The sequence below is a fragment of the Ochotona princeps genome, chromosome X (assembly GCF_030435755.1).
Source record: "Ochotona princeps isolate mOchPri1 chromosome X, mOchPri1.hap1, whole genome shotgun sequence".
Taxonomy (NCBI): domain Eukaryota; kingdom Metazoa; phylum Chordata; class Mammalia; order Lagomorpha; family Ochotonidae; genus Ochotona; species Ochotona princeps.
Genome location: NC_080865.1, coordinates 106742115 through 106766501, shown reverse-complemented (window position 1 = coordinate 106766501; position 24387 = coordinate 106742115). Strand labels below are relative to the sequence as shown.

At 56.0% G+C, this 24387-nt stretch overlaps 2 protein-coding genes and 1 non-coding gene across 4 annotated transcripts; 1 reads left to right on the top strand and 2 right to left on the bottom strand.

Moving 5' to 3' along the window:
* The first annotated feature begins 8506 nt into the window (after positions 1–8506).
* Positions 8507–15509, top strand: DNASE1L1 (deoxyribonuclease 1 like 1). Of its 2 annotated transcripts, XM_004598903.2 has the most exons (8): positions 8507–8664; positions 12992–13191; positions 13512–13600; positions 13682–13768; positions 14664–14764; positions 14850–14962; positions 15041–15289; positions 15378–15509. In XM_004598903.2, exons 2-8 carry the CDS (start codon positions 13018–13020, stop codon positions 15504–15506), a joined length of 942 nt encoding a protein of 313 aa, XP_004598960.2. In that variant the 5' UTR covers positions 8507–8664; positions 12992–13017; the 3' UTR covers positions 15507–15509. The 2 variants fall into 2 exon arrangements, with proteins under 2 accessions (XP_004598960.2, XP_058514345.1); XM_058658362.1 differs by lacking the exon at positions 13682–13768.
* A 1707-nt stretch (positions 15510–17216) lies between these two features.
* RPL10 (ribosomal protein L10) lies at positions 17217–19520 on the bottom strand. The gene is made up of 6 exons (XM_058658793.1): positions 19363–19520; positions 18549–18607; positions 18355–18462; positions 18112–18250; positions 17503–17665; positions 17217–17423 (listed from the first exon to the last, which is right to left on the bottom strand). Exons 1-6 carry the CDS (start codon positions 19383–19385, stop codon positions 17271–17273), a joined length of 645 nt encoding a protein of 214 aa, XP_058514776.1. The 5' UTR covers positions 19386–19520; the 3' UTR covers positions 17217–17270.
* On the bottom strand, positions 17713–17847 carry LOC118760822 (small nucleolar RNA SNORA70). The gene has a single exon (XR_004997001.2). It is a non-coding gene; the product is annotated as a small nucleolar RNA SNORA70 (small nucleolar RNA).
* Positions 19521–24387: the final 4867 nt, after the last annotated feature.

The following is a 24387-nucleotide window of genomic DNA, read 5'->3' as shown; positions in this document are numbered from 1 at the left end:
GCACCCGTGTGGGAGACCCAGAAGAAGTTCCTGACTTTGGATTGGCTGAGCTCCTGCTGTTGGCCACTTGGGGAGTGAACCAGCAGATGGAAAATAAAGTTTCTCTCTGCCTCTCCTTCTCTCTGTAAATCTACCTCTCAATAAATAAAATAAGTAAAATGTTTAAAAAGAAAGAAAATGCCAGAAGGGTTTGGGGTGAAGGGGGGGGAGAATCCCAGTACCTATGAAATTGTGTCATGTAATACAATGTAATTAATGAATAAATGAATATTAAAATTAAAAAAAAGAAAGAAAAGGACAATCTTCCGCCATGGCGAACACTGAGGGAGTGAATCAGCGGACAGAGCAGCTGTCGTATCAGTCCGTCACTCAGTCGCTGCCTCTCTGCCACTTTGCCTTTCGAGTAAGTCTTTTCTTTTTTTAAAGATTTATTTACTTTAATTGGAAAGTCATACACACACACACACACACACACAGAGGAGGAGAGACGAGAGGAAAATTGCCATTCCGATGATTCAATCCCCAAGTGACTGCAAAGGCCGGTGCTGTGCCTATCCAAAGCCAGGAGCCAGGAGCCTCTTCCGGGTCTCCCACTTGGGTGCAGGGTCCCAAGGCTTTGGGCCGTCCTCCACTGCTTTCCCAGGCCACAAGCAGGGAGCTGGATGGGAAGTGGGGCTGCCGGGATTAGAACCGTTACCCATGTGGGATCCCGGCATGTGCAAACGAGGACTTCAGCTGCTAGGCCACTGCACCGGGCCTGTAAGTAAATCTTTTAAAAAGAATTCACCATTTTGTACCACCTTCATATAATCCTTTTTTTGTTTGTATATTTTTTCCATTTTTAGTATATTTTTGACAATCTTTGCATAGTTACTTAGGGTAACAGGGTTCAAGGGCTACAGGAAATTGGGTAAGACTATTATTTCCACATTTTTTCCTTCATGTATCTGAGATAAAGGGGGATATTGAGGTAGAAGCCCCACCCGGTCTCCCACCCACCCCAGGTCCCTGATGTGGGGCATGCTCCGAGGGTCTTGCTCAAGTGGTTTCATAGAGCAACAGTTATGAATCATTGCCAGTCTCACTATTCTTTTTTTTTTTAAGATTTTTTTTTTTTTATTACAAAGTCAGATATACAGAGAGGAGGAGAGACAGAGAGGAAGATCTTCCGTCCAATGATTCACTCCCCAAGTGAGCCGCAATGGTCCAGTGTGCATCGATCCAAAGCCGGGAACCAGGAACCTCTTCCAGGTCTCCCACGCGGGTGCAGGGTCCCAGGGCTTTGGGCCGTCCTCGACTGCTTTCCCAGGCCACAGGCAGGGAGCTGGATGGGAAGTGGAGCTGCCGGGATTAGAACCGGTGCCCATATGGGATCCCGGGGCGTTCAAGGCGAGGACTTTAGCTGCTAGGCCACGCCGCCGGGCCCCACCATTCTTTTTTAAAAAGATTTATTTTTATTAAAAGGCAGATATACAGAAAGGAGAAGAGACAGAGACGAAAATCTTTCGTCCGATGACTCACTCCCCAAGTGAGTGCAACGGCCTGAGCTGAGCCAATCTTTAGCCAGGAGCCAAGAGCTCTTCTGGGTTTCCCACATGGGTGCAGGGTCCCAATGCATTGGGCGGTCCTCCATTGCTTTTCCAGGCCAGAAGCAGGGCACTGGATGGAAAGTGGGGCCACCGGGATTAGAACTGGCAACCGTATGGGATCCCGGGCATGCAAGGCGAGGACTTTAACCACTACGCTATCGCACTGGGCCCCAATCTCGCCATTCTAAGCTTGATGAGGTCGTTGAAGAACCCACTGATTGACATAGTCCATCATAGAGTCTCCGTTTGCCCAGTTTTTCACTGCCAACATATAGCTGAGGTGGTTGATTGACCTGTTCTGTCCTCTGTCTTTTCTTGGTTAGGGTTCTGATCTGGCATTTCGATTGGGGAGATCCCCAAAGAAACTTTGTCTGAGGTGTTTCCAGACCAGATTCTTTTATATACTAGCAAGTACAGGGTCCAGTACAGTCCATCACCCTGATCAGCTGGTGGTTGCAATTGCTGGGTTGGTTCTGTTTTCAGCCCCGACTTCCACTGGAACCAGTGCGTGTTGCAGTCCAGCCTGATTCTGCCCAGCACATACTCGGCCCTCGCATAAACCAGTGGGAGCTGCAGCCTAGTCAGAGCGACCCACAATAACCCCCACCAGGCCCACCCCCACCCTGGTTTGCCAGCATGTGTAGCAGTAGTCCAGTCTGTCCCACACCCCATTCGGCTCTCATACATGGCAATGGACATGAAGCCTAGTTCAACCCAACCAGGCCCTCCATCCAGCCCACACAGATGCTGTTGAGTGCCTCTCTGTCTAGCCAACCCAGTCCCTGTCCTGGTTTTTGTGCCCTCCTGTGGAAGTGGTAGCCCAAGAGGAAGGAGCCCACTATTTCCCTCCCAGGCCTCTCCCACTCCTGGATGATGCACTCTCCAGGTGGTTCTGTGGTTTAACTTGACAGAACTAGCCCCCAGTGCCAGCTTCTGCCAGCTGATGCTGCAGCTAAGCCCAACCAACCCTCACCCACTCTAATTTTGTTTGCACCAATAGGAATAATCAGCCCAGCCTGGCTTTTCCCTGATCTGGTCCACATGAGGCCCACAGGTGTTATAGCCCTGCCTAGTCTGGTCTGCCCCATCCCAGCTCACGCTCTCCAGTGGGAGTAGCTGTCCAGCAAGGGAACCACCCCTCATTCCCCTGCTGGCTCCACCCCCTACATCCCTGGTTCTCACGTGCCGGTTGGGCACTGCAGTCACAGGTACAGGCAACCTCACCTTGGCATTCTGTAATGCGCACTGGTTTTTGTCGTGACCTAACCTGGCTCGACCCACACTCTGTTCTGGTGCTCGGATTCACCAGTGGGTGATGTGAACTGGTTCAGCCTGGTCTGCCCCCAACCCATGCCATGTGTATGCCAGTGGGAAACTTTCCATGGCCTGTTCTGGGCTGTTTCCTTTCATGGTTTTTGCGCTCACCTGCCGGGTCTGTGTCCTGCCAGGGGAGTTGCCCAGGCTCCTCCACCAGAACCTCTCCCAATGCCAGATTTTGCGCATACCAGTGGGTCCATGGGCCAGCCCTACTCAGTTCACCTCCTGTCCTATCAGGAACAGTGGCTTTTCCTGACTGGCCTTCAATCCAAACTGGTCCTTGCTGTTGGATGCTTCAGCCCAGCCATGGCTTGTCCATACCTATATACAGCTCGTACATGGCTCAGTAGGGGCTGAGACCTAGCCTAGTCCGTCCCACATCTACCCTGGTCCTCCAGGACACCAGATGGTGTTGGAGTCTGGCCCAGCTTGGTGCATCCAGTCCCAGTCCACACTTGTGCCAAGGGAGACTATAGCCATATCCAGATCAGAACGCAGCCCCATTCCAGCCCACGCGCCCCTTGGTGGGAATCTCAACCCAGCTAGGGTGTCCCCTTAGCTCCCCAACCGGGCCTGTTCCCAGCCATAGATCGCGCGCATGCCAGTGGTGGCTCTGACTCAGCTTGGCACAGCCCCTCACCTGTTCCAACCCCTGCCTTAGATGCTTTGGCTTAGCGTCCCTGGCTCACGCAGACCAGCAAGTGCAAGAGCCTAGCTTGGCATGAGCTGTGCTCCATCCTGGTTTCTAATTTTGCTTGTTGGCTAGGTTTGCTCAGTCCTGCCCAATACGCCCCGTTCCATTACCATTTCGCACATTGGCCAGCCAGCCATTGGAGCTACTTTGCCCCCAGGTCTGACCCTCAGGTCTGGACCACATGTTCACCAGCAGAATCTATAACCTGCCAGGGGAGTTTCCCAAGTTCTTCCACTTGACCCACTCCCAGACCTAGTTCTCATACACGCCATTGAGTTTTAGGCCAGTGTCTGGTATAGTTTGGCCTTCCAATTGGCCTTCTATGAGCTGGTAATCATTGCAGCCCGGCCCACCCCATGCCCTACTCAGGATACACATTTGGGTGCTGCTGCCTTGACCAGTCCAGACTGTTGTGGGTTCCTTTACCTGTGAGTGATAGCAGGTTCCTTGGTCACACCTAGCTTAGTCCATCACCCCCCAACTCTTGAGCTAACCAGTGGGGTTAGTATTTCCACGGGGTTTGGCCCACACATCCCCCACAGAATCTACCCCTGCATATGGTTCTCTCGTGTGCTACTTAATGTCATGGCCCTGCCTAATATGACCCGTTTCCTGATCCATCAGCATGTCAGGTTATAGGATATGGTCCTGCTAGACAAGCCCCAAGCCTTAGCTTTTGCATGGACTGGTATTCGGTGCTCAGCATTGTTCAGTGATTGCAAGTACTACACTTGGATTTAAAGGAGGCCGGTGTATCAGTCTTATCCATAAAGATCATCTGGTCCCTCTCCTGTAACCTACCAGGTCTCAGTACCCTCGCTAACCTTCAAAGGAAAAGTTACTCTGTCTTTGGGAGTCTTTAGGATTGATTGACATCCCAGAAGTACAGTGAGCTTAACATGGAGATACCAAAGCAGCAATTCAGAGCCCAGACCCCAGAGCTGGCCACCAGGCAGCCAGCAGGTGGATCTTGGCACCGAATGGCACACTGGCCGCCCAGAGACACGTCACCGTGTGGACGCAGTGGCTGGAATCGGGGCTCCAAGCGTGGAGACGATCCTGGCCTGGCACCCACCAGCAGCCAAGCTTCATATACTTCTTTAAAAAGACCTATATATGGGCTCATATGCAGTAGCATATGCAATAGCTCAACTGGCTAATCCTCAGCCTGAAAGCACCAGTATCCCTTATGGACACTGATTCGTGTCCTGGCTGCTCTGCTTCTGATCCAGTTCCCTGTTTATAGCCTGAGAAAGTAGTAGTGGTTGGCCCAAGTCCTTGGCACTCTTTACCCGTGTAGGAAACCCTGAAGATGCTTCTGGCTCCTGGCTTCAGATTGGCCCAGCTCCCATCCAGCCCCCTGCTTATGTGCCTGAGAAAGCAGTGGAGGACAGCCCAAGTCTTTGGGCTCCTGTACCCACATGGAAGATAAGCCACTGCCTCTGATGCCAGCACCCATATGAGCACCATTTCAAATCCTGTTTGCTCCACTTACTAATGCACCCAGAGAGTCCTTGTGCCTGGGCACCAACATGGAGATCTGGGAGAAGCTGCTGCTTGCAGCCCAGCCCTAGCTGTCGAGGCCGTTTGTGGAGTGAACCATCACATGGAATCTCTCTGGCTGTCTTTGTCCCTCCTATCTCTGTAAAATCTGTCTTTCAAATAAAAATAAATGAATCTTAAAAAAAAAATAGTATAGCAACTGGAACTCAAATTGGAACTGGCCCCCAGATGGAACAGCAGCACTATAGGAGTGAGCTCAACACACTACACCACACACAGCCCCCTAGTTTTGTTTTTTCTTTCTTTTTGTATATCTTAAAAATAAATCTTAGGGCCCGGCGGCGTGGCCTAGCGGCTAAAGTCCTAAGTCCTCGCCTTGAAAGCCCCAGGATCCCATATGGGCGCCGGTTCTAATCCCGGCAGCTCCACTTCCCATCCAGCTCCCTGCTTGTGGCCTGGGAAAGCAGTGGAGGACGGCCCAATGCATTGGGACCCTGCACCCGCATGGGAGACCTGGAAGAGGTTCCTGGTTCCCGGCTTTGGATCGGCACGCACTGGCCCGTTGCGGCTCACTTGGGGAGTGAATCATCGGACGGAAGATCTTCCTCTCTGTCTCTTCTCCTCTGTGTATATCTGGCTGTAATAAAATGAATAAATCTTTTTAAAAAATAAATGAATCTTAAAAAAAGGGCTAGGGTTAGGGTTCTAACCCCAGCAGCTCCACTTCCCATCCAGCTCCCTGCTTGTGGCCCGGGAAAGCAGTGGAGGACGGCCCAAGGCCTTGGGACCTGCACCTGTGTGGGAGATCCAGAAGAAGCTCCCGGCTCCTGGCTTTGGATTGGCTCAGCTCCAGCTTTTGCAGCCTCTTGAGGAGTGAACCATCGATGGAAGATCTCTTTCTCTGTCTCTCCTCCTCTCTGTATATCTTTTTTTAAAAGATTTATTTTTATTGCAAAGTCAGATATGTAGAGAGAGGAAGAGAGACAGAGAGAAATATCTTCCGTTTGTTCATTCACTCCCCAAGCGACCACAACAGCTGGTGCTGTGCCTATCCAAAGCCAGGAGCCAGGAGCCAGGAGCTTCTTCCGGGTCTCCCACAAGGGTGCAGAGTCCCAAGGCTTTGGGCCGTCCTCCACTGCCTTCCCAGGCCACAAGCAGGGCGCTGGATGGGAAGCAGGGCAGTGAGGAATCAAACCAGCACATGTATGGGATTCTTGCTTCGTATTTGGACATTTTTAAAAAAAGATTTATTCATTTTATTACAGCCAGATATACACAGAGGAGGAGAGACAGAAAGGATCATCTTCCGTCCGATGATTCACTCCCCAAGTGAGCCGCAACGGGCCGATGCGCGCCGATCTGAAGCCGGGAAGCTGGAACCTCACCCCGGGTCTCCCATGCGGGTGCAGGGTCCCAAGGCTTTGGGCCGTCCTCCACTGCTTTCCCAGGCCACAAGCAGGGAGCTGGATGGGAAGTGGAGCTTTCGGGATTAGAACCAGCGCCCATATGGGATCCTGGGGCTTTCAAGGCGAGGACTTAGGACTTTAGCCGCTAGGCCACGCCGCTGGGCCCCGTATTTGGACATTTTGTGTACTATGTTACACTGCCACTGTTGTGGATTGGGAGAGATCACATGGACCCAAGTGTAGCTTGGTGATAGCAGTTCCCACTACACCCCAGGAGGCACTGCGCCGACCCGCCAAAGTTGGGGTTTTTAAGCTCTCATCCTCCAATCAGATTGAGGGCCATGCAGTACAAAGTTTCAGGCAGGCAGGGAGTTAGCAGAGCCCAAAGTTTTTCTATAGTTAACTAGCCTAATGCAGCACAACAGGAGGCAGGAGGGGCCAGGTGAGCAGAACCTCTGGACTAATTTCTGGGCTCTCAGTTGTTGTGAATGGTGCAGCACAAGGCCGGAGGGGTAGGTTGCATTTTTCGCACCTTCAATGAACTTGAATGGCGCGAGAGGAGGTAGGAAGGGCAGAGTGCGGAAACTCTTCCTGTTCTCTCTTCGTTGTCAATTAACCAGACAAGTGGCACGTGTCATCAATGACGGTGCCCCATTAAACCACCACCTCCCATATTTTCCTTTTTTAAACCATAACTTGATTTAAAAACAAATCAAATTTCTGGGCCTTCATTGTGGCACAACAGACTGAACAGTGGCCCACAGCACCAGCATCTGATATGGGCACCGCTTCAGGTCCCAGCTGCTACAGCCAGCTCCTTGCCATGCGCAGGAAAGCAGCAAAGGGTGGCCAAGTGCATGGGCCCTGCAATATGTGGGAGGCTCAAAATCTCTTGGCTGGAGCTTGGCCCAGCCCTGTCCATTGCAGCCATTTAGGGAATGGGATTAGCTGGCCTCCCCTCTAGCTCTCTGCCTTTCAAATAAACAAATTCATAGATCTATTTTTAAAAAATATTTGTTTTGGGGTCCCAGCTGCGTGGCCTAGTGGCTGAAGTCCTCGCCTTGAATGTGCCGGGATCCCACATGGTCGCTGTTTCTAATCCCGAAAGCTCCACTTCCCATCCAGCTCCCTGCTTGTGGCCTGGGAAAGCAGTGGAGGACGGCCCAAAGCCTTGGGACCCTGCACCCGCGTGGGAGACCTGGAAGAAGCTCCTGGCTTTGGATCGGCTCAGCTCAGGCTGTCGCGCTCACTTGGGGAGTGAATCATTGGACGGAAGATCTTTCTCTCTGTCTCTCCTCCTCTCTGTATATCTTTCCAACAAAAATAAATAAATCTTAACATATATATATACATATATATATATATATTTAACAGGCAGATTAGATTTACAGAGACAAGGAAACACAGAAAGATCTTTCCTTTGCTGCTTCACTCACCAGGTGACCAGAACGGCCTGAGCCGAGCTCCTGGGAAACCAGGAGCCAGGAGCTTCCCTCCAGGTCTCCCACACGGGTGCAGGGTCCAAAGGCTTTGGGCCGTCCTCCACTGCTTTCCCAGGCCACAAGCAGGGAGCTGGATGGGAAGTGGAGCAGGCAAGATTAGAACCAGTGCCCATATGGGATCCCGGCACATGCAAGGCTAGGACTTTAGCCAATAGGCTATTGCACTGGGTCTGCCTGCTCCTATTTTTAATTCTTAAAAAGACTTATAGGACAGCTCCTTTGTCTGCCATAAGCATGGCAGTGTGGTTGGTGCATGGGCTATTTCTGGTTGTAGGCTTGTAGCAACACGCCTCTCTGGAGCCTGGGGGACACTCCCAGCCAGCAGCTCCTCCCAGCCCAGGGTCCTGCACTTAGGTGACTTCTAGTTGTGGGAAGTGGGCGGGGCATCGTTGCTCCAAGTCAGCAGGCTGCGGGACTGCCAGATTCTTGGAGCCACGGGTCTGTCCTCTCTCATTGGCCAGGGCCTGCCGCTGGAGAGCAGAGCCAGCAAGGGCGGGGCCAGGCTGGGCCAGCCGCAGCGGAGTGATTGCGAAAGTCAGTTCCTTCCTCTCTTCTCTCGGATCCCCACCCAGGCAGTTGCTTGATGAGAGTCCCTAGGCTGCCTCCATCTGCTGGATACTGAGGCGGGCCTGATGACAACGTGGTGTGCACAGGTACGAGAGCCCCTGGGCTGAGGCCAAAAGGGACCCAGGGAGGGGAGGAAGGGAAGGGAACCTCACAACTTGGGCTTTGCAGTGAGGTGGGGTCAGGGCAAAACCCTGGCTCTCTCTTGTTCTTCCTGTCTGTTGTGGTCTCAGCCCAGAGTGGTCCTGCGCGTGCCCCTGCCAGCCTAGGGCTGCCGTGTACAGCCATGGGATCCCAGAATAGGCCGCAGGCAGGAGAGGCAGACTGGCAGAGTGACACAACAGTTGGTTAGAAAGCAAAGGCAAATGGTGCAGCCGGGAAAGACAGCAATACAGGCAGAAATGGAGCTGTGGGGCTGAACCTAAGCTGGGGTTCCATTGGGCTGAAGCTGAGGCAAAGAGCAGAAAGTGGTGGGGAAGACCGGCTCAGAAGATAAGATGCAGTGCGGGCAGCATCACACAGCGCAGTTCTGCAAGGTGGAGTGAGGGAGTCCGGGAGAGAAAGCAGAAACATCAGGCTTCTCTGCGACTCCTGGAGGAGGGTGGCTGCAGGTTGGTGGCCTGGCTCGAAGACTAGCAACAGCATTTGAAGAGAATGAGGTTGGGGCCAGGATTTGCTACAGGTTATCCTGCCGACATCTTGTATTAGTGCTGCAATCCCGGCAGCTCCACTTCCCGTCCAGCTCCCTGCCTGTGGCCTGGGAAAGCAGCAGAGGACGGCCCAAAGCTTTGGGACCCTGCACCTGTGCAGGAGACCTGGGTACAGCCCTGGCTGTTGCTGCCACTTGGGAAGTGAACCAGCGAATGGAAGTTTATTTTGTTTTGTTTTGTTTTCTCTGTCTCTCCCTCTATGTAACTCTATCGTCTAAATAAATAAGCCCTTTTTAAAATAAAGTAAAAGAATGACGTTAAATCCTTATGTACTGTTATTGGAAATGTAAAGTGGAACAGCACTGATGGAAAACAATGTGGTACTATAAAAAGTTAAAAATAGGGAGCCTAAATTTAGCCTGGTGCTTTAGATAGCTGCACCATTGGTGTGCTTGTGAGGCCTCGCTTCGCTTGGTGACTCCAGTTTTGTGCTGATGCAGGACCTGGAGGCTAACACAGATGGCTCAACTGACTGGCCTCCTGCCACCCACGTGGGCACCTGAAACCAATCAGTCACGCAAACCTCAGTCCAGGCTTCAGCATGGCACAGCCCCACGAACACAGGCCAGGTCTCACACGTGCATGGCGGGGACCCATTCACTTAAGCCAGCACCTGCTACTTTCCAGGGACTACATTACCCAAGAGCTGCAATCAGGAACAGAGGCTGGACTCAACCCAGGCCCGTCAGGGTGAGATGTGAGCACCACAACAAAAGAAGGTCTCAACCACTCCAAGCCTCAAGAAAAGAATGTTTTAAATAATCATTTTTAAAAGAATTTTTCATTTTTTATTAGAAGGGCAGATATACAGAGAGAAGGAGATACAGACAGAAAGATCTTCCATCCTCTGATTCACTCCCCACGCGGCCACGATGGCTGGAGCTGAGCCGATCCGAAGCCAGGAGCCAGGAGCTTCTTCCGGGTCTCCCACGCGGTGCAGTGTCCCAAAGCTTTGGGCCGTCCTCCACTGCTTTCCCAGGCCACAAGCAGGGAGCTGGATGGGAAGCCAGGCTGCTGGGATTAGAACCAGTGCCCATATGGGATCCCGGCGAGTGCAAAGTGAGGATTTAGCCATTAGGCCATCATATCATGCCCAACTAATTTGTTTTTATATATTTTTAAAGAATAGGAACTCAGGTATTTGTATATACTTTAAATTTTTGATTTTTTGGAAATATTGTTATTTATTGGAAAGGCAGAACTGCAGAGAGGGAAGGAGAGGCAGAGGGAGAGTGTTTACCCCCACTGTCTCACTCTCCAGGCAGGGCTTGGGTCAGGCGAGAGCCGGGAGCTCCCCCAGGCCTTCTGCCTGATGCAGGGGCAAAAGGGCTCGGGACTCCCTCTGCTGCTTTCCCACATGTGCCATCGTTAACTGGACCAGTGACGCAGCAGCTGGGACTCCCAGCTGCCACTCCTATGGACTGCTAGTGCTACAATCGGCGGCTTAACTCATTATGCCACAGCATCAGCACCTGTATGCACATTTATATTTGTTTAACAAATTGGCTTATTTGTGAGGCAAAGTGAGCTGCCATTTTCCGGCACACATCATGGGCCAGTTTTAACCTGGGAGTCAGAAGAGTCAACCTGGGTCTCCCGTGTAGGTGTCGGTGACCCAGCCAGGGAACAGAACTAGAATTGGGAGCAGATCTGGGTTGAACCCAAGCACGCTGATTAGGACACAGTTGTCTTAAGTGTTAGGCTAAATGCCTGGTACGGTGTGTCCACGTGTGTAGAAAGCAGTGGAGGACGGCCCAGATCCTTGGGATCCAGCACCCACGTGGGAGACCTTAGTTCCTGGCTCCTGCCTTTGGACCGGCTCAGCTCCAGCCATTGCGGCCACTTGGGGAGTGAATCATCGCATGAAAGATCTTTCTCTCTGTCTCTTAGATTTACAGATGTTTTTGTATCTCAGATTTACAGAGAGAAAGATCTTCTTTTTTTTTGGTAAAAATTTACTTATTTTTATTACAAAGTCAGATATACACAGGGGAAGAGAGACAGAGAGGAAGATCTTCCATCCGGTGATTCACTCCCCAAGTGAGCACAATGGCTGGTGCTGCGCTGATCCGAAGCTGGGAACCAGGAACCTCTTCTGGGTCTCCCACGCAGGTGCAGGGTCCCAAAGCCTTGGACCGTCCTCGACTGCTTTCCCAGGCCACAAGCAGGGAGCTGGATGGGAAGTGGAGCTGCCGGGATCAGAACCAGCACCCATATGGGATCCCGGGGCGTTCAAGGCAAGGACTTTGGCCACTAGGCCACGCCGCTGGGCCCCGAGAAAGATCTTTCATGTGTTGATTCACTCCCCAAGTGGCCACAACGGCCCGAGCTGAGCCAGTCCAAAGGCAGGAGCCAGGAGCCAGAAGCCTCTTCCAAGTCTCCCGCACGGGTGCAGCGTCCCAAGGCCTTGGGCTGTCCTCGACTGCTTTCACAGGCCACCAGCAGGGAGCTGGATGGGAAGCCAGGCAGCTGAAATATGAACTGGTGCCCGTATGGGATCCTGGCACTTAAAGGGGAAGATTAGCCAACTAAGCCATTGTACCAGGCCCCAAAAGAAATATTAAAATAATAAAACAAGGGCTCAGCATGGTGGCCTCGCAGCTGAAGTTCTCACCTTGAGCGTGCCAGGATCCTATATGGGCGCCGGTTCTAATCCCGGCAGCTCCACTTCCCATCCAGCTCCCTGCCTGTGGCCTGGGAAAGCAGACAAGGACGGCCCAAAGCCCTGGGACCCTGCACCCATGTCGGAGACCTAGAAGAAGCTCCTGGCTTCGGATCGGCGCAGCACCAGCCGTTGCAGTCACTCGGGGCGTGAACCATCGAATGGAAGATCTTCTCTGTTTCTCCTCTCTCTATATATATCTGACTTTGCAATAAAAATCAATAAATTAAAAAGATGAAACCATTTCCTTCTTGGCTGCTGCCTGTGAGAGTACACACTGGAGTTAGGCTAATACCACATTCTTTAAAAAAACACAAAACAAAACAAACAAAAAAAGGGGGGGGAGAAGAAGAAGCAAATTCTGACAACAGGCATATTCCCAAAGGAGTCAGAGTCCCAGGGACCGACAGTGCCCTGGCAGCTGTCAGGGGCTCGGCACAGGCAGGAGGGACATCACGGCCACTGGGGAGGAGAAGCAGGGCCCGGGACAGCCGCTGAGCTGGTGAGCGCACAGAAGAGCCTCTGACCCATGCGGCTGCCACTCGCGTTTGCTACAATGTGTATCCGACCATAACTTTTTAAATATAACTTTTTAAAAAGATTTATTTATTTTATTACAAAGTCAGATATACAGAGAGGAGGAGAAACAGAGAGGAAGATCTTCCGTCCGATGATTCACTCCCCAAGAGACCACAAGGGCTGGTGCTACACTGATCCGAAGCTGGGAACCAGGAACTTCTTCCAGGTCTCCCACACGGGTGCAGAGTCCCAAGGCTTTGGGCCGTCCTCGACTGCTTTCCCAGGCCACAAGCAGGGAGCTGGATGGGAAGTGGAGCTGCCAGGATTAGAACCGGCGCCTATATGGGATCCCGGGGCGTTCAAGGCAAGGACTTTAGCCGCTAGGCCACGCCGCCGGGCCCCGACCATAACTTTGACCAAGAAAAGCTAGGAGGTGTTGGGGGTTGTTGGCATGTGAGCAGTTGCCCCTGGAGGAGGCAGGGTGGCTTGGGGGTGCATGTGTTCCTCTTGGTGCTGTGCCCCCAGGCCTCCACAGAAACAGAAACGTGTGCATGTGGGAGAGCCCGCGTGGTGTGCGGCTGCCCGTGGCCATGCTCTGCCCGGCTGTGCTGCTGTTGCTGCTCCTGACCAGGGGCATGGAGACCTTCCGAATCTGCGCCTTCAACACTCATCGGCTGACGCTGGTCAAGATCGCCCAGGTGGAGGTGATGGACACCTTAGTTCGAGTATGTTCACTGCTGCAGGGAAGCTGGGCCTTGGGGGGATGCCAGGCTTGGGTGACTAAGAGCAGAACGCAGAGCCGAGGGGACTCGAGCAACGAGGGTGCAGATGTGCAGGTCACACTCCTGAGCTGCCATTGGCCTCAGTCACCTCTTCTGTGAAATGGGTGCGATGTGGGTGGGGATGGCATGCAATCTTTCCCCAGGTCCTTTATAGTGCCACTGTGCTTTCCGGGCTGCAGCTGGTGAGCCATGCCACTGTTGGCCACACCTCTGCCAAGCCCCCCTACTGCAGCAGCTGGCACCAGGTAGGGTTGCTCTTGTAGATTGTGGCCCGCTGTGACATAATGGTGCTGCAGGAGGTGGTGGACCCTTCTGACCATGCTGTCGCCCTACTGCTGCGAGAACTCAACAGGTGAGCAGGCTTCTGTGTTTCTGTGTGCCCCGTCCAGGGCCACCAAGGCCCTGAGCGTGCGCATCCCTCTGGTCCTCACAGACTCGACGGCTCTGGGCCCTACAGCTCGCTGAGCAGCCAGCTGTTGGGGCGCAGCACCTACATGGAGAAGTATGTGTACATCTATCGGTAAGCGTGGTGGGGGCAAGAACAGACCGGGTACAGCCGCCCCTCCTCTGCTCTCTGCCAGTGTGTTCATGTAGCAGGAAGCGTTCTCCAAGCACAAATGTGGGGCCCCTCTTCCTGTCTCCTGGCCCCTGGAAAGGGAGTGACTGGTAGTGGGTTCTAAGGAGAGGCTCAGTGGGATCTGCTTATGGGCCTTGGTTGGGCCTGATTTTCAGAAACAGACCTAGGGCCCTGGGAAGATGGGCTGTGCGTGGCAGTGGAGGGTTTTGGTATCAGGATCTATATGGGTGCCAACGTCAGTGAAAGGGGCACATGGAATTATGTGGTGTTCCAGATGCAGTAGAGTGTTCCCAGGGAGCAATGCCCCTGACATGAAGCATAATCAGGCCCTACGGAGCCCACCTGTCCATCCATGGTCACAATGGATGGGTGGTGCACAACGTGCGGTCTACCCTTACGCTGCAATAGTATTTAGCAACGACAAGGAAGACAGACCAGCAGAAAACACTGTTGAAGGATAGCACTGAGACACAAAGGTCGCGTAGTATTTCATTGCATTTGTATGACAAGTTCAGAATCTGAACCAGTAGCTGGGAGAGGCTGCAGAGGAGGGAACGGAGGAACTACTGACAGCTGCAGCAGGAGGTTTCTTTGCGGTGATGAGAATGCAGTAGGGTGCCAGTGCAGCACAACTCGTGACCGCACCACACCCCCACGTACTTTAAGCACAAGTAAAAAGGTCTTTGGCATACTAACTATTGGAGTAACAGGAAGTTGTAGCCTCTAGGAAGCATGGCAGCTGGCTAGAAGTTCCTCTTGCAGCATGAGCTCAGCCAGAGGCACCGCAAGCCCAGTCGGCAGCTTGCAGCCACTGCTGGCCACCCTCTGGTCCTCTCAGGTCCCACAAGACACAGGTACTGGACTCCTACGTGTACCATGACCAGGATGACCTCTTCGCCCGGGAGCCCTTTGTGGCCCACTTCACTCTGCCCAGCAAGGGTAGGAAGGGGAAATGGGGGTCTGGGGCGTGGAGTCTGGGGGGCGCACATGGACAGCAGCAGCCCTGGCTCTGTGCGCCTTGCAGTACTCCCCAGCCTGGTGCTGGTCCCGCTACACAGCACCCCGAAGGATGTGGAGAAGGAGCTTACTGCCCTCTACGACGCGTTTCTGGATGCCTCCCAGCACTGGCAGAACAAGGTAAGGCTGAGTGGCTGACAGGGGCAGGATGTGGCCAGAGCGGCGAGGGCCTGCCCCCCAGCACGCTGCCACCTCCAGGACGTGATCCTGCTCGGAGACTTCAATGCCGACTGTGCCTCGCTGGCCAAAAAGCGCCTTAGCAAGCTGCTCCTGCGAACAGAGCCTGGCTTCCACTGGGTGATCGCCGACGGGGAAGACACCACGGTGCGGGCCAGCACCCACTGCACCTATGACCGCATCGTACTGCACGGGGAGCGCTGCCAGAGCCTGGTGCAGTCTGCCGCTGCCTTCGACTTTGCCAGCAACTTCCAGCTCACAGAGGAGGAGGTACAGGACAGGACTGGGGCACTGCTCAGAGGGCAGTCCAGGCAGGGAGCCCTCCAACCTCATGCTTCTTCCCACTTGCTGTCCCCAGGCCCTGAAAATCAGCGACCACTACCCTGTGGAGGTGGAGCTTAACCAGGCGGCGAGGCGCATCCAGCCCCTGAGCCTGGCTGCTCTGCTGTTCTCACTGCTGCCCCCTGAGCTGGCCCGTGTGGCCTGACCTCCCCCACGCACGTGATGATGACACTACCCTGAGGACTCCAACCTTGGTCTTCCCCTGCCCCAGAGGCTGCAGGAACTATAGCCTTCCTCCATTAGTTTTTAGTTTGGCTTGGTCTGTGTGGAATTACCAGATTAAAGCCAGGCGCCCTGAGGCTTGCCTCATGCCATCCCCATTTGTCAGGCTACCAGGAAGTGTCTGGAATGGAGACAAGCACAGCTGGAGAGGGTGCAGGGCAGCTCAGCGGGAAAAACAGATCCAAAGATTTTACTATGTGAGACAAAACTGAAACCTGAACACTGGGGCTAAAAGCCAGAAAGGAATAGCACACCCGTGCAGCAAGTATGCCAGTGGGATTTGTATAAAAAACTCGCACAAATCACCAGCAAAGCATTAAGATCCCAATTGCTGGGCCTGGCACGATAGCGTAGTGGTTAAGGTCCTCACCTTGCATGCCCGGGATCCCATATGGGCACTGGTTCTAATCCCAACAACCCTGCTTCCCATCCAGCTCCCTGCTTATGTGTGGCCTGGGAAAGCAGTGGAGGATGGCCCAAAGCCTTGGGACCCTGCACCCACGTGGGAGACCCAGAAGCAGCTCCTGGCTTCAAATTGGCTCAGCTCCAAGAGTTGCGGTCACGTGGGGAGTGAACCATCTGCAGAAGATCTTCCTCTAGCTCGTCCTCTGTACATCTGTCTCTCCTCTGTATATCCAACTTTCCAATAAACGCATCTTTAAAAAGATCCCAATTGCTACTGGGATGAAATAATGCAGTTACAGTCAAAATCTAATTCGCAAACGGGGGGGGGGGGGGAGGAAGATTCTTTGTGACCCAGAGAGTAGCCTAGCAACTGCCCAGGCATGCCCAGCTCCTCATCGGCTGGTGTGTTCAGGCCACTACAACCATGAGCCACAAGCCTGATCCTAGCAAGTCTCCCCTGAACCACTAACAACACTTCCGGGGACCAGCAGAATGACGGCAATCTCCTGTCACAATGCTGGGCCAACTGCACCAGCTGAGCAAGGGCCAAGCTCCGACTCTCCCACACCCAAGGGAGCCCAAGGACTTTACCCACCTCCTTCCCAGACGCACAAACCTGGAGCTGGGCAAGTGGCACAGCTGCAACTGGCTGTTAGCACTGGTATAATCCATTGTGCCATGCTGGTCCCAGAGCTGTACAAGTGTTGGTTACACCCATACTTATTCTTATCTCCCCAAGGTTAAAAAAATCCTCAAGGACAGTAAGTAAGACTACAAAAACCAGGTCTCCTCACAGTACGGGAAGAACCTGTTAAGTGGGAACCAAGCCCTCAGATCCCTGGGCTCGCCGGGACACCTAACATTCCCCCAGAACCTCAAAACAGCTGCCAGCCCCCCCAAGCACCCTTCTTGAGATGGGATGTGACAGGGCGCACTGGCTCCTGTGGCAGACTGCTCCACTTGGGACCAAGCAGCCACCTACAGGTCCTAAGCCTCGGCTGCTTCCCGGGGCCCTCTACAGCGAACCATTGCACCCCAGTTTTATCTGTTCCCTGCTTTCAAATAAAGCAAGACAAACTCCTTTCCATGGTCTGTTTGCCATGCATTCTGCCAAATGCCAGCTCTGGCCTCCTGGTATTCTCTGTGGTCAGCCCACTTCTGAAGGGAAAGGACCGTGAGACCTCGGGCAGCAATCCTGCAAGTGAGCTGAACCAAGAGACAAAGCAAATCAACAATCAAGATTTATTTTGGTCAGATTTAGGAGCACAGAACAGCAGAGGCCTCACGAGTGGAGAGCTCGCCACTTGTCCAAGGGACCACGGTTCGGGATGTATTTGACCCCACAGCCATCAGGGATGAGCCGCTTCTCGGCCACCATGTCTTCAAATTCATCTGCATTGAACTTAGTAAAGCCCCACTTCTTGGAGATGTGGATCTGAAAGCAGGGAAGAGCGAGTTGACTCAGGAGGCCAGGGGTCAGTCCAGTGGGATAAAAAGGCTGAAACACTACTGACCTTCTGGCGACCAGGAAACTTGAACTTGGCCCTGCGTAGGGCCTCAACCACATGTTCCTTGTTCTGCAGCTTGGTGCGGATGGACATGATGACTTGGCCAATGTGAACCCTGGCGACTGTGCCCTGGGGCTTTCCAAAAGCACCCCGCATGCCTGTCTGCAGCCTAGATGAGGAACAGCATGAGGTCAGAAGCAGGCTTTGCCACTGAAGGGCTGTCTCCGAGGTCCCTTAGAGCAACCCGTACAAGGAACAGGCTGCATACACTACCAAGGAGAATGCTGTCTGCAGCCACTGCACACCAGGCGCCCATGGCCTAGGGGAGCTGGTCGGCTTAATTGGCTGCAGGGCACATGGCTCCTAACTGCTGTGAGCGTTGCCAAGGGCCACCCACCACCCCTTGTCCCCAGCTCTCTGCCAGCCTCCCTCCCAGGCCTAACAGGGACAGTCATTTAGAGGCATCTGGTGGCAGGCACAGGGCATGTTCCTGAAAACCCTAGGCAGCTCAGTGGGCTATTCCTACAGCCTGATTGGCTACCAGGACTCAGATTTAAGCAAGACCCCAACACAGGTTGTAAGTAAGGGGAAGATGCCTTCTAAGGGCCAAGTCACCTGTCAGCACCAGCGCAGGACAGCATCTTGTTGATGCGGATGACGTGGAAAGGGTGCAGTCGCACTCGAATATGGAAGCCATCCTTGCCACAGCTCTTCACCATGTACTTGTTGGCACAGATACGGGCAGCCTCCAGGGCTGGCAGGGAGAAACAGGCCGAGGTAAGACTACCATTCCCAGCTCCAGCGCCATGGGTTAGCTGGCAGTCTGGAGGAAAATGCTGGGCTGGCGCCAGGCCTCACCTTCTGAAGACAGCTGCTCATACTCGTCTGAAACCATATGGCCACACAGCGGGAACTCGTCTACCTTGGCCTTCTTCCGACCCAGGTCAAAGATGCGGATCTTAGCATCTGAAAGAGTCGCAAGGTTTGATGTGCGGGGGCTGCCACAAGGGACTGAGCAGTGCCAAAGCAGAAAGGAAGGTTGCTCTACTTACCAGGGACACCTCGGCAGAAACGAGACTTGGGGTATGGCTTGTTCTTACAGTACCGGTAGCTGCAGGAGGAAAAAGAACCCCAAACTGGGTGGGCTTCCCAAGGAATCTCACTAGGCCTCTGAAGGGGACAGGGAAAGGCCTGGAGAACATGTCAACCTCCTCACGGGGTGCATGGCCAGTCCAACGTAAAAGACCACACAACACAAACCAGTGGGACGAAGAAAAGCTCAAGCGCCCGGCTGCACCCACAGCTTCCCATGAGGCAATTACTTTCCAGCTTCTCCGGGCTGGGGAGGTAAGACAACCTTCCCCTCCTGCGCACACACGGGCCGTTCGACCAAAGTCCTCCAGGCACGTGGCGGCTAATCCGCCGCGCAAAGGCGTGCTGGGCGCCGAGCGCCCCCCTGCGGGGGACACGCAGGGAGGAGGCCGGGGTGCAGCCGGAGGGCAGGGCGTCCGCAAAGAAACCCAGGCTGCTGAGCGCACGGGGCACTCGCTCGGAGCGGCGAAATGGCGGCCGACGCAGGGAGGCAAGGCTGACGTTGTTTCCGGCACTTGGAGCCGCACACGCAGCACTGGGTCCATGTGCCAGGTAACGAGACGTGCTGCAAAGCAGCACAAAATGCCAAACTCGAAGGAAAACGGAACGGAGTAGAGGACAAAGTTAAAAGCGTCCCGGAAGACATCGGGTGGACACAGAAAGAGCTTCCAAGACAAGAATCCGAAATATGCGCGACCCAACCTAATGGCTGTAACCGCCGAAGGCCCTTCGCCTTGATTTTCGCAAAAGTAAAACTACAGATTGGGAACTCACCACCGGGCGGGGCGGCGGCCCATGGCGACACCAGGATCTTCGGTGGCTGTAACGAAACAGGCACAGTCGGAAAGGAAAACTAGCACAGGCCCGAAGCGAGAGCAGAGAAACCGTAAGAGCACCTGACGAATGAGGCCTCACGAATACTCACCGCACCGAAGGAAAAGAGGCGCTCCCACGCCTGCGCAGTCCTTATATAGTCGGCCTATCTTCATGCGTAGGCACCATAGAGTCTAGGCCTCGGCGGGCGGACGCTCTGTCAGACGTTCCGACCATAGACGCAATGCCGTTCCGCGCATGCGTAGCAGACCAGCCGTGCACACGCGCAGGGTGCGAGAACGAGCGGCACCCAGGAGTCCCGGCGGCCGGCTGGCGAATGGGGCTCGGCCACACACACGCACGCGGCGCGCGCTTCCGCCGTTGCCATCTTGGGGGTGGGATTCCTGCCACTGCTTTCACAGCACTATCTCAAACGTTCTGAAAAGCAAAGTGCCGCCGAGCGGGAGTCGCGGAGGCCGGGCCGAGGTTGTTGCGATTGCAGGCTGCACACTGCCGCCCGGTGTCTCTCTCGAGCCTACGAGGCCCTGCGGGGACATGCCAGCCCTGCGTCTTTGGGCCATGTTCCTTTGTCAGCAGGAAGGCCAGAGCGGGAGACATTTCCCGAAGCTTTCCATCACGAAAGAATGTGCGCAGCCTTTGCTCCGAGCTAACCTGTGGCGTGGTCTAATTGTTTCAGACTCACTGCCTTTTGGTTTTTTCACGGCGAAGACGCCGAAACGATCATGCAATATGAGAGTCACTAGGCAACTGGGCCCCCTACACCCGGAGTGGCGCAAGGAGCGCGGCGTCACCCTGTCGATCCACACTTGCCCTCGCCCCTGGCGCGAGCGCCGGCCCCTGCGGCTTCACTTGGCCCCCACCTGTCCCGGCGCTCCCTCCTGGCCCTGCCTGTGTGCCCCAGGGCGTGGCCCGGCCGGTTCTGGGGGGGAGGAACCCTGCACCGCTCCTCCCGCTGCCTGCCCGGGCAGCACCCCAGGAAGGGGCACAACTGAGGCCCTTGCCCTCTGTCGGGGCTCTGGGCGCTTCCCGACAAGGGACGCAGCAGTTCTCCGGTGCCCCTCACCCGAGGGTGTGGCCCTCCACCCGCCCCCCCTCAAGCACGTAGGTGTCCCGGCCCCGGGAGGCGTCAGCTGGGGCTCTTGCTCTTCCTGGTTTGGGCGGCCCCGGGGAGGTAGGTCCTGGGCAGTGGGTGCCCTGTCCTGCGCCGGCCCTGCGGGTGGGGCAGCTCCAGGAGGTTCCTCCTCCAAACCCGCAGGCCGGGAGTCTAGGGTGCTCTCCCGGGAGAGCATGCCAGCGCCTGCCCAGGGGCATCACCAGGCAGCCCTGGGAGGGGCTGATGTGCCCTGATCCCTGTTGGGCCTCATGGCGACCTGTTCTTGGGGGAACCCCAGATCTCAGGCCTCAGGGGCCCAGAGTCTCCCCACACACTTGCACCCCCACCGCTGCAAGTGCCCAAGGCTACGTGGGGCCCTTGTGCTGTCCCTGTCCCTGGGCTTGTCCTTGCTGACATGTCACCGTGCGCTGTGGGAAAGGCACCGAGTCCTGGGTCCCAGGCTGCTGCTCCTGTGCTCCAGCACAGTCACTGTGCTTCAGGGGCCTGCGATGGTCAGGCAGACGGTTGGCCTCTCGTGTCATCAGCACACGCAGGCTTTTCCTGAGGGCTCCTGGCTTGTTGTGAGGCTCCCTGTCCTGCCCGCTCCTGCACAGGGGCCTTCCCCCTTGGAGGCCATGCCCACCCACTCCTGGGGCCGCGTCCCCGGTCCCACCAGCGAGGTGGAGGCTTGGAGCACCAGGGTCCTGCGGAGTAGCCCTGCCCTTGGCGGGCCGCTCTGCTCCTGGCTGGCCGTGTGCCTGTGGCAGGAGGATTTGATTGTTCCTCTCAGGCAAAAGGGGCTCCCCAGAGCAGGAGGGAGCCCCAAGGCCCAGCTGCCTGTCCCTCTGCTCGCCTCCTAGGTGACACCCTCCCTGCAGGCTGCCTTGTCTCAGCATCACAGGTGACCCTGGGAGGAGCCTGAGAGGAGTGTGCACACACGTACAGTCACACACACACAGGACCACGTGAGGGGGCAGCACTCTCGCTCTCACACACACTGACACACACACTCACTCATTCACGGTCAGGAGGGGGCCCTGTGCTGGCTGCCTCCATCCCGAGAAGGCTAAAAGGGCTGCTCTGCCTTGGAACCCCTGCATCCACTCCATCTTGCAAGTAGCTCCGCTTCAGGAATGAGGGCGGTGTCAGGGTAGGTCGTGTCCCTCTCTGGGACCCGGTCCAGCCTTGGCCTGGATCGCTGAGTGGCTCTCTGACCTTCGAGGTGTTGCACGGCCAAGCACAGATTGCACACGCAGGAAAGACGGCGGGGCCCAGAGGCTCTGCCAGTTCCCCTAGCCTGCATCCCATGCTCTGCGACACTTGCCTGAATCTGAGCCAGCACCCGAGGGTTCTGGGTGGCCCTCAGAACAGGGCCCGGCCCTGGCTCGTCCCCACGGCAGCCTAGGCAGCATCGGGTACTGCCCTGAAGCGTGGGGCAGCCTGGCTGGCAGGGGTGGGGGCTGTGTCTCTGCACAGCGGACAAGCTGCTCTCAGCAGTGTGCCGTCAGGTAGCTGGGCCTGGGCTGTGGCAGGGGGCAATCTGGGGTGGGTGTGCCCACAGAGGACCCAGTGGATGCCAGGAGTGCCCCACTGTGTCCGGAGGAGCACATTTGTGTCTCCTTCCTGTAGGTGGCCTCACTCCTGGCCGGGACTGGAGATCGCTTCCTAGTGAAGATCTTCAAGATGGCATACGGCTGCTGTGGGTGCAGGTGTGGGGACGCTCGGCTCCGGGTGCTGGGCCATGCCAAGGTCCTTGGTGTGGCCGTTGGCACCTTCCAAGCTGCCCCACACCTCTTGGAGCACAGGCCGCTGGGGCTTCCCTGTAGCCCCATGAGGGCATGGCCCAGCACCTGTGTGTCTGGACCCAAGAGCCCTGGGATCCCGCGCACCCGTGCAGGCTGGGCAGGGTCTGTGCCCTGGGGTGACTGCTCCCAGTCCTTTCTGCCTCTCTCGCTGAGTGTGCTCAGCCTGCGTCCAGTGAGGGAGGAAACGCAAGGAGGGCCTGCTTTGCCCTGCCTCAACGGTGTCCAAGTGACTTGCTCCACACGTGGCACAGGCTGGTCTGCCCCGCCTGCCCACCCTGACTGCAGCGACCGTCCCTGTACTCGCCGGCTTCATCAGGCTTCCCCCAGGGGTAGGCCGGGCCCTTGCTGCACACTCTCGGCCTTCCCCAGCAGTGCAGTCAGCTGGGGGCGGGGGGGCTGGTCAGTGTTCTACCCCGAGGGCAAGTGAAGGTGGCAGCCTGTGTCCTGGGAATTCTGGTGGAGCCCAGGTCCGCCTGTGCCAAGCTCCCCACTGGTGCCCGAGGGACCATGGCCCCCATTCCCAAGGCAGTTGCAGTTGCTGGGGCTGCTTCCCCGGGGGATGCATGGGACCTCCAGCTTAGGAGCTTAATGCTCCCCTCTCCTTCCTGGGTCATCTAGCACCCAGAGGTCAGGAGGAAGGGGCTGTGAGTTCCAGGAGGTTGGGGTATGTGCAGACCACTGGCAGGTGTCATGAAAGATGAAAGCGTGCCTGGGCACTACTGCTTGCTCTGGTCCCTGGACTCAGGCCAGGTTTTTTTAGGGAGGTGGGGTGGGGTGGGGGAGGGCACTCCCACTTTGGGGACTTGGGGACATCCTGTCCTCTCCCTGCCCTTAGTGGGTGAGATGTAGCCGGACCTCGCAAGTCCTGGGTGCAGGTCTGCCCTCAAGTTTAGCACCTGTTGATGCTCCAAGGGCTGAGGGATTGAGCCCCCACCCTGGCCGCTCTGGGCTCCGTGGCCAGCATGACCCTGGCTGAGGAGACACAGTCCAAACCTGCCCTGCCTCCTCCACCAGCCTTGTGGATCCTCCTGGGCTGTCCTCCTGGGGGGAGGGAGGCTGACAGCCCTAGCGGGGGATGTGCGGGGCGGGGATCCCCCTTCAGTGCAGCTCTTTCTGCAGGGTCCCACCCGCCGGTCCTGCAGGCACCTGGCCAGCGCAGTGCCCAGCCTCCCAGCCCATGCCCCGGTTGGCCTGGAGCTTCTTCTGCCCGAGTTCCCCGGGGCTGCCTCAGCTCCGCTCCTCCCACTGTCCCCTGGCCACTTCAACATCTCCTGCCCTCATTGCCCCTTGGGGTCTCGGGGTGGCTGGACGTTATGGAGAGGGAGACAGGAGCACCCACTTCCCCAGGCTCAGCTCTGAGACCCCTGCGCCAGGAGGGGGTCATAGGAGGGTCCTGCCAGGGAAGGTGTGGGACAGAAGTCCTCTTTGGTGGGACTGGCAGAAGGAGCGGACAGGAGGCACTGGGCGCATGCTGCACCCCCAGGTGCATGATAGCAGGAGAGGAGAAGGCAATGCCTCGGTAGCCCTTTAGATCTGGCTCTGCTGCCCCCACCCCGTCTCCAGCTGGGAAGCCTCTGGAGACTTCTGGAATGTGCCTTCTGCAGCAGCAGAACAGTAGCTGGGCATATGGTGTGGTGGCAGGCTGGGTCCAGCGCTGTGTTCTGCCTGCCCGTCCCCAAGGTCTTCCTGGGACAGGCCACCCCAAGGCTGAGGCAGCAGCTCAGCCCTGGGTGCGAGGCATGAGAGGGCCCCTGTGGTGTGTGCGGCTCTTTCCTCACCACACAGGGACTCTCAGGTTAGGCGGGCAGCCCTCACAGAGACTTGGGGGGCAATGGACACGTGTCCATTGCCCGGTCCTCTGTCCTCTGCACTATGTCCCTGACCCCCAAGGCCACAGGGGCATGGCCAGTGGGTGAGGGGGCAGGGCAGCTGATGGAGGGGCTGGCCCGAGGGCTGCCCTTGTCCCTGGCTCTCGCCTGCAGGAAGCGGGCATTCGACGTCTGGAGCAGGAGCTGGCCTACACCAACCGATGTGGGGCCCACGGCTGGAGCAGAGGAGGACTGCTGA

Excerpts from the sequence above, each read along its gene's own strand:
- RPL10 (XM_058658793.1), bottom strand. The coding sequence starts at position 19,385 with ATGGGCCGCCGCCCCGCCCGGTG. Across the intron at positions 18,463-18,548 it reads TTTCTGCCGAGGTGTCCCTG|ATGCTAAGATCCGCATCTTT; the intron begins GTAAGTAGAGCA and ends CGACTCTTTCAG. Across the intron at positions 18,251-18,354 it reads TGAGCAGCTGTCTTCAGAAG|CCCTGGAGGCTGCCCGTATC; the intron begins GTGAGGCCTGGC and ends TCTCCCTGCCAG.
- DNASE1L1 (XM_004598903.2), top strand. The coding sequence starts at position 13,018 with ATGTGGGAGAGCCCGCGTGGTGTGCGGCTGCCCGTGGCCATGCTCTGC. Across the intron at positions 14,765-14,849 it reads CTTCACTCTGCCCAGCAAGG|TACTCCCCAGCCTGGTGCTG; the intron begins GTAGGAAGGGGA and ends TGCGCCTTGCAG. Across the intron at positions 14,963-15,040 it reads CCCAGCACTGGCAGAACAAG|GACGTGATCCTGCTCGGAGA; the intron begins GTAAGGCTGAGT and ends TGCCACCTCCAG.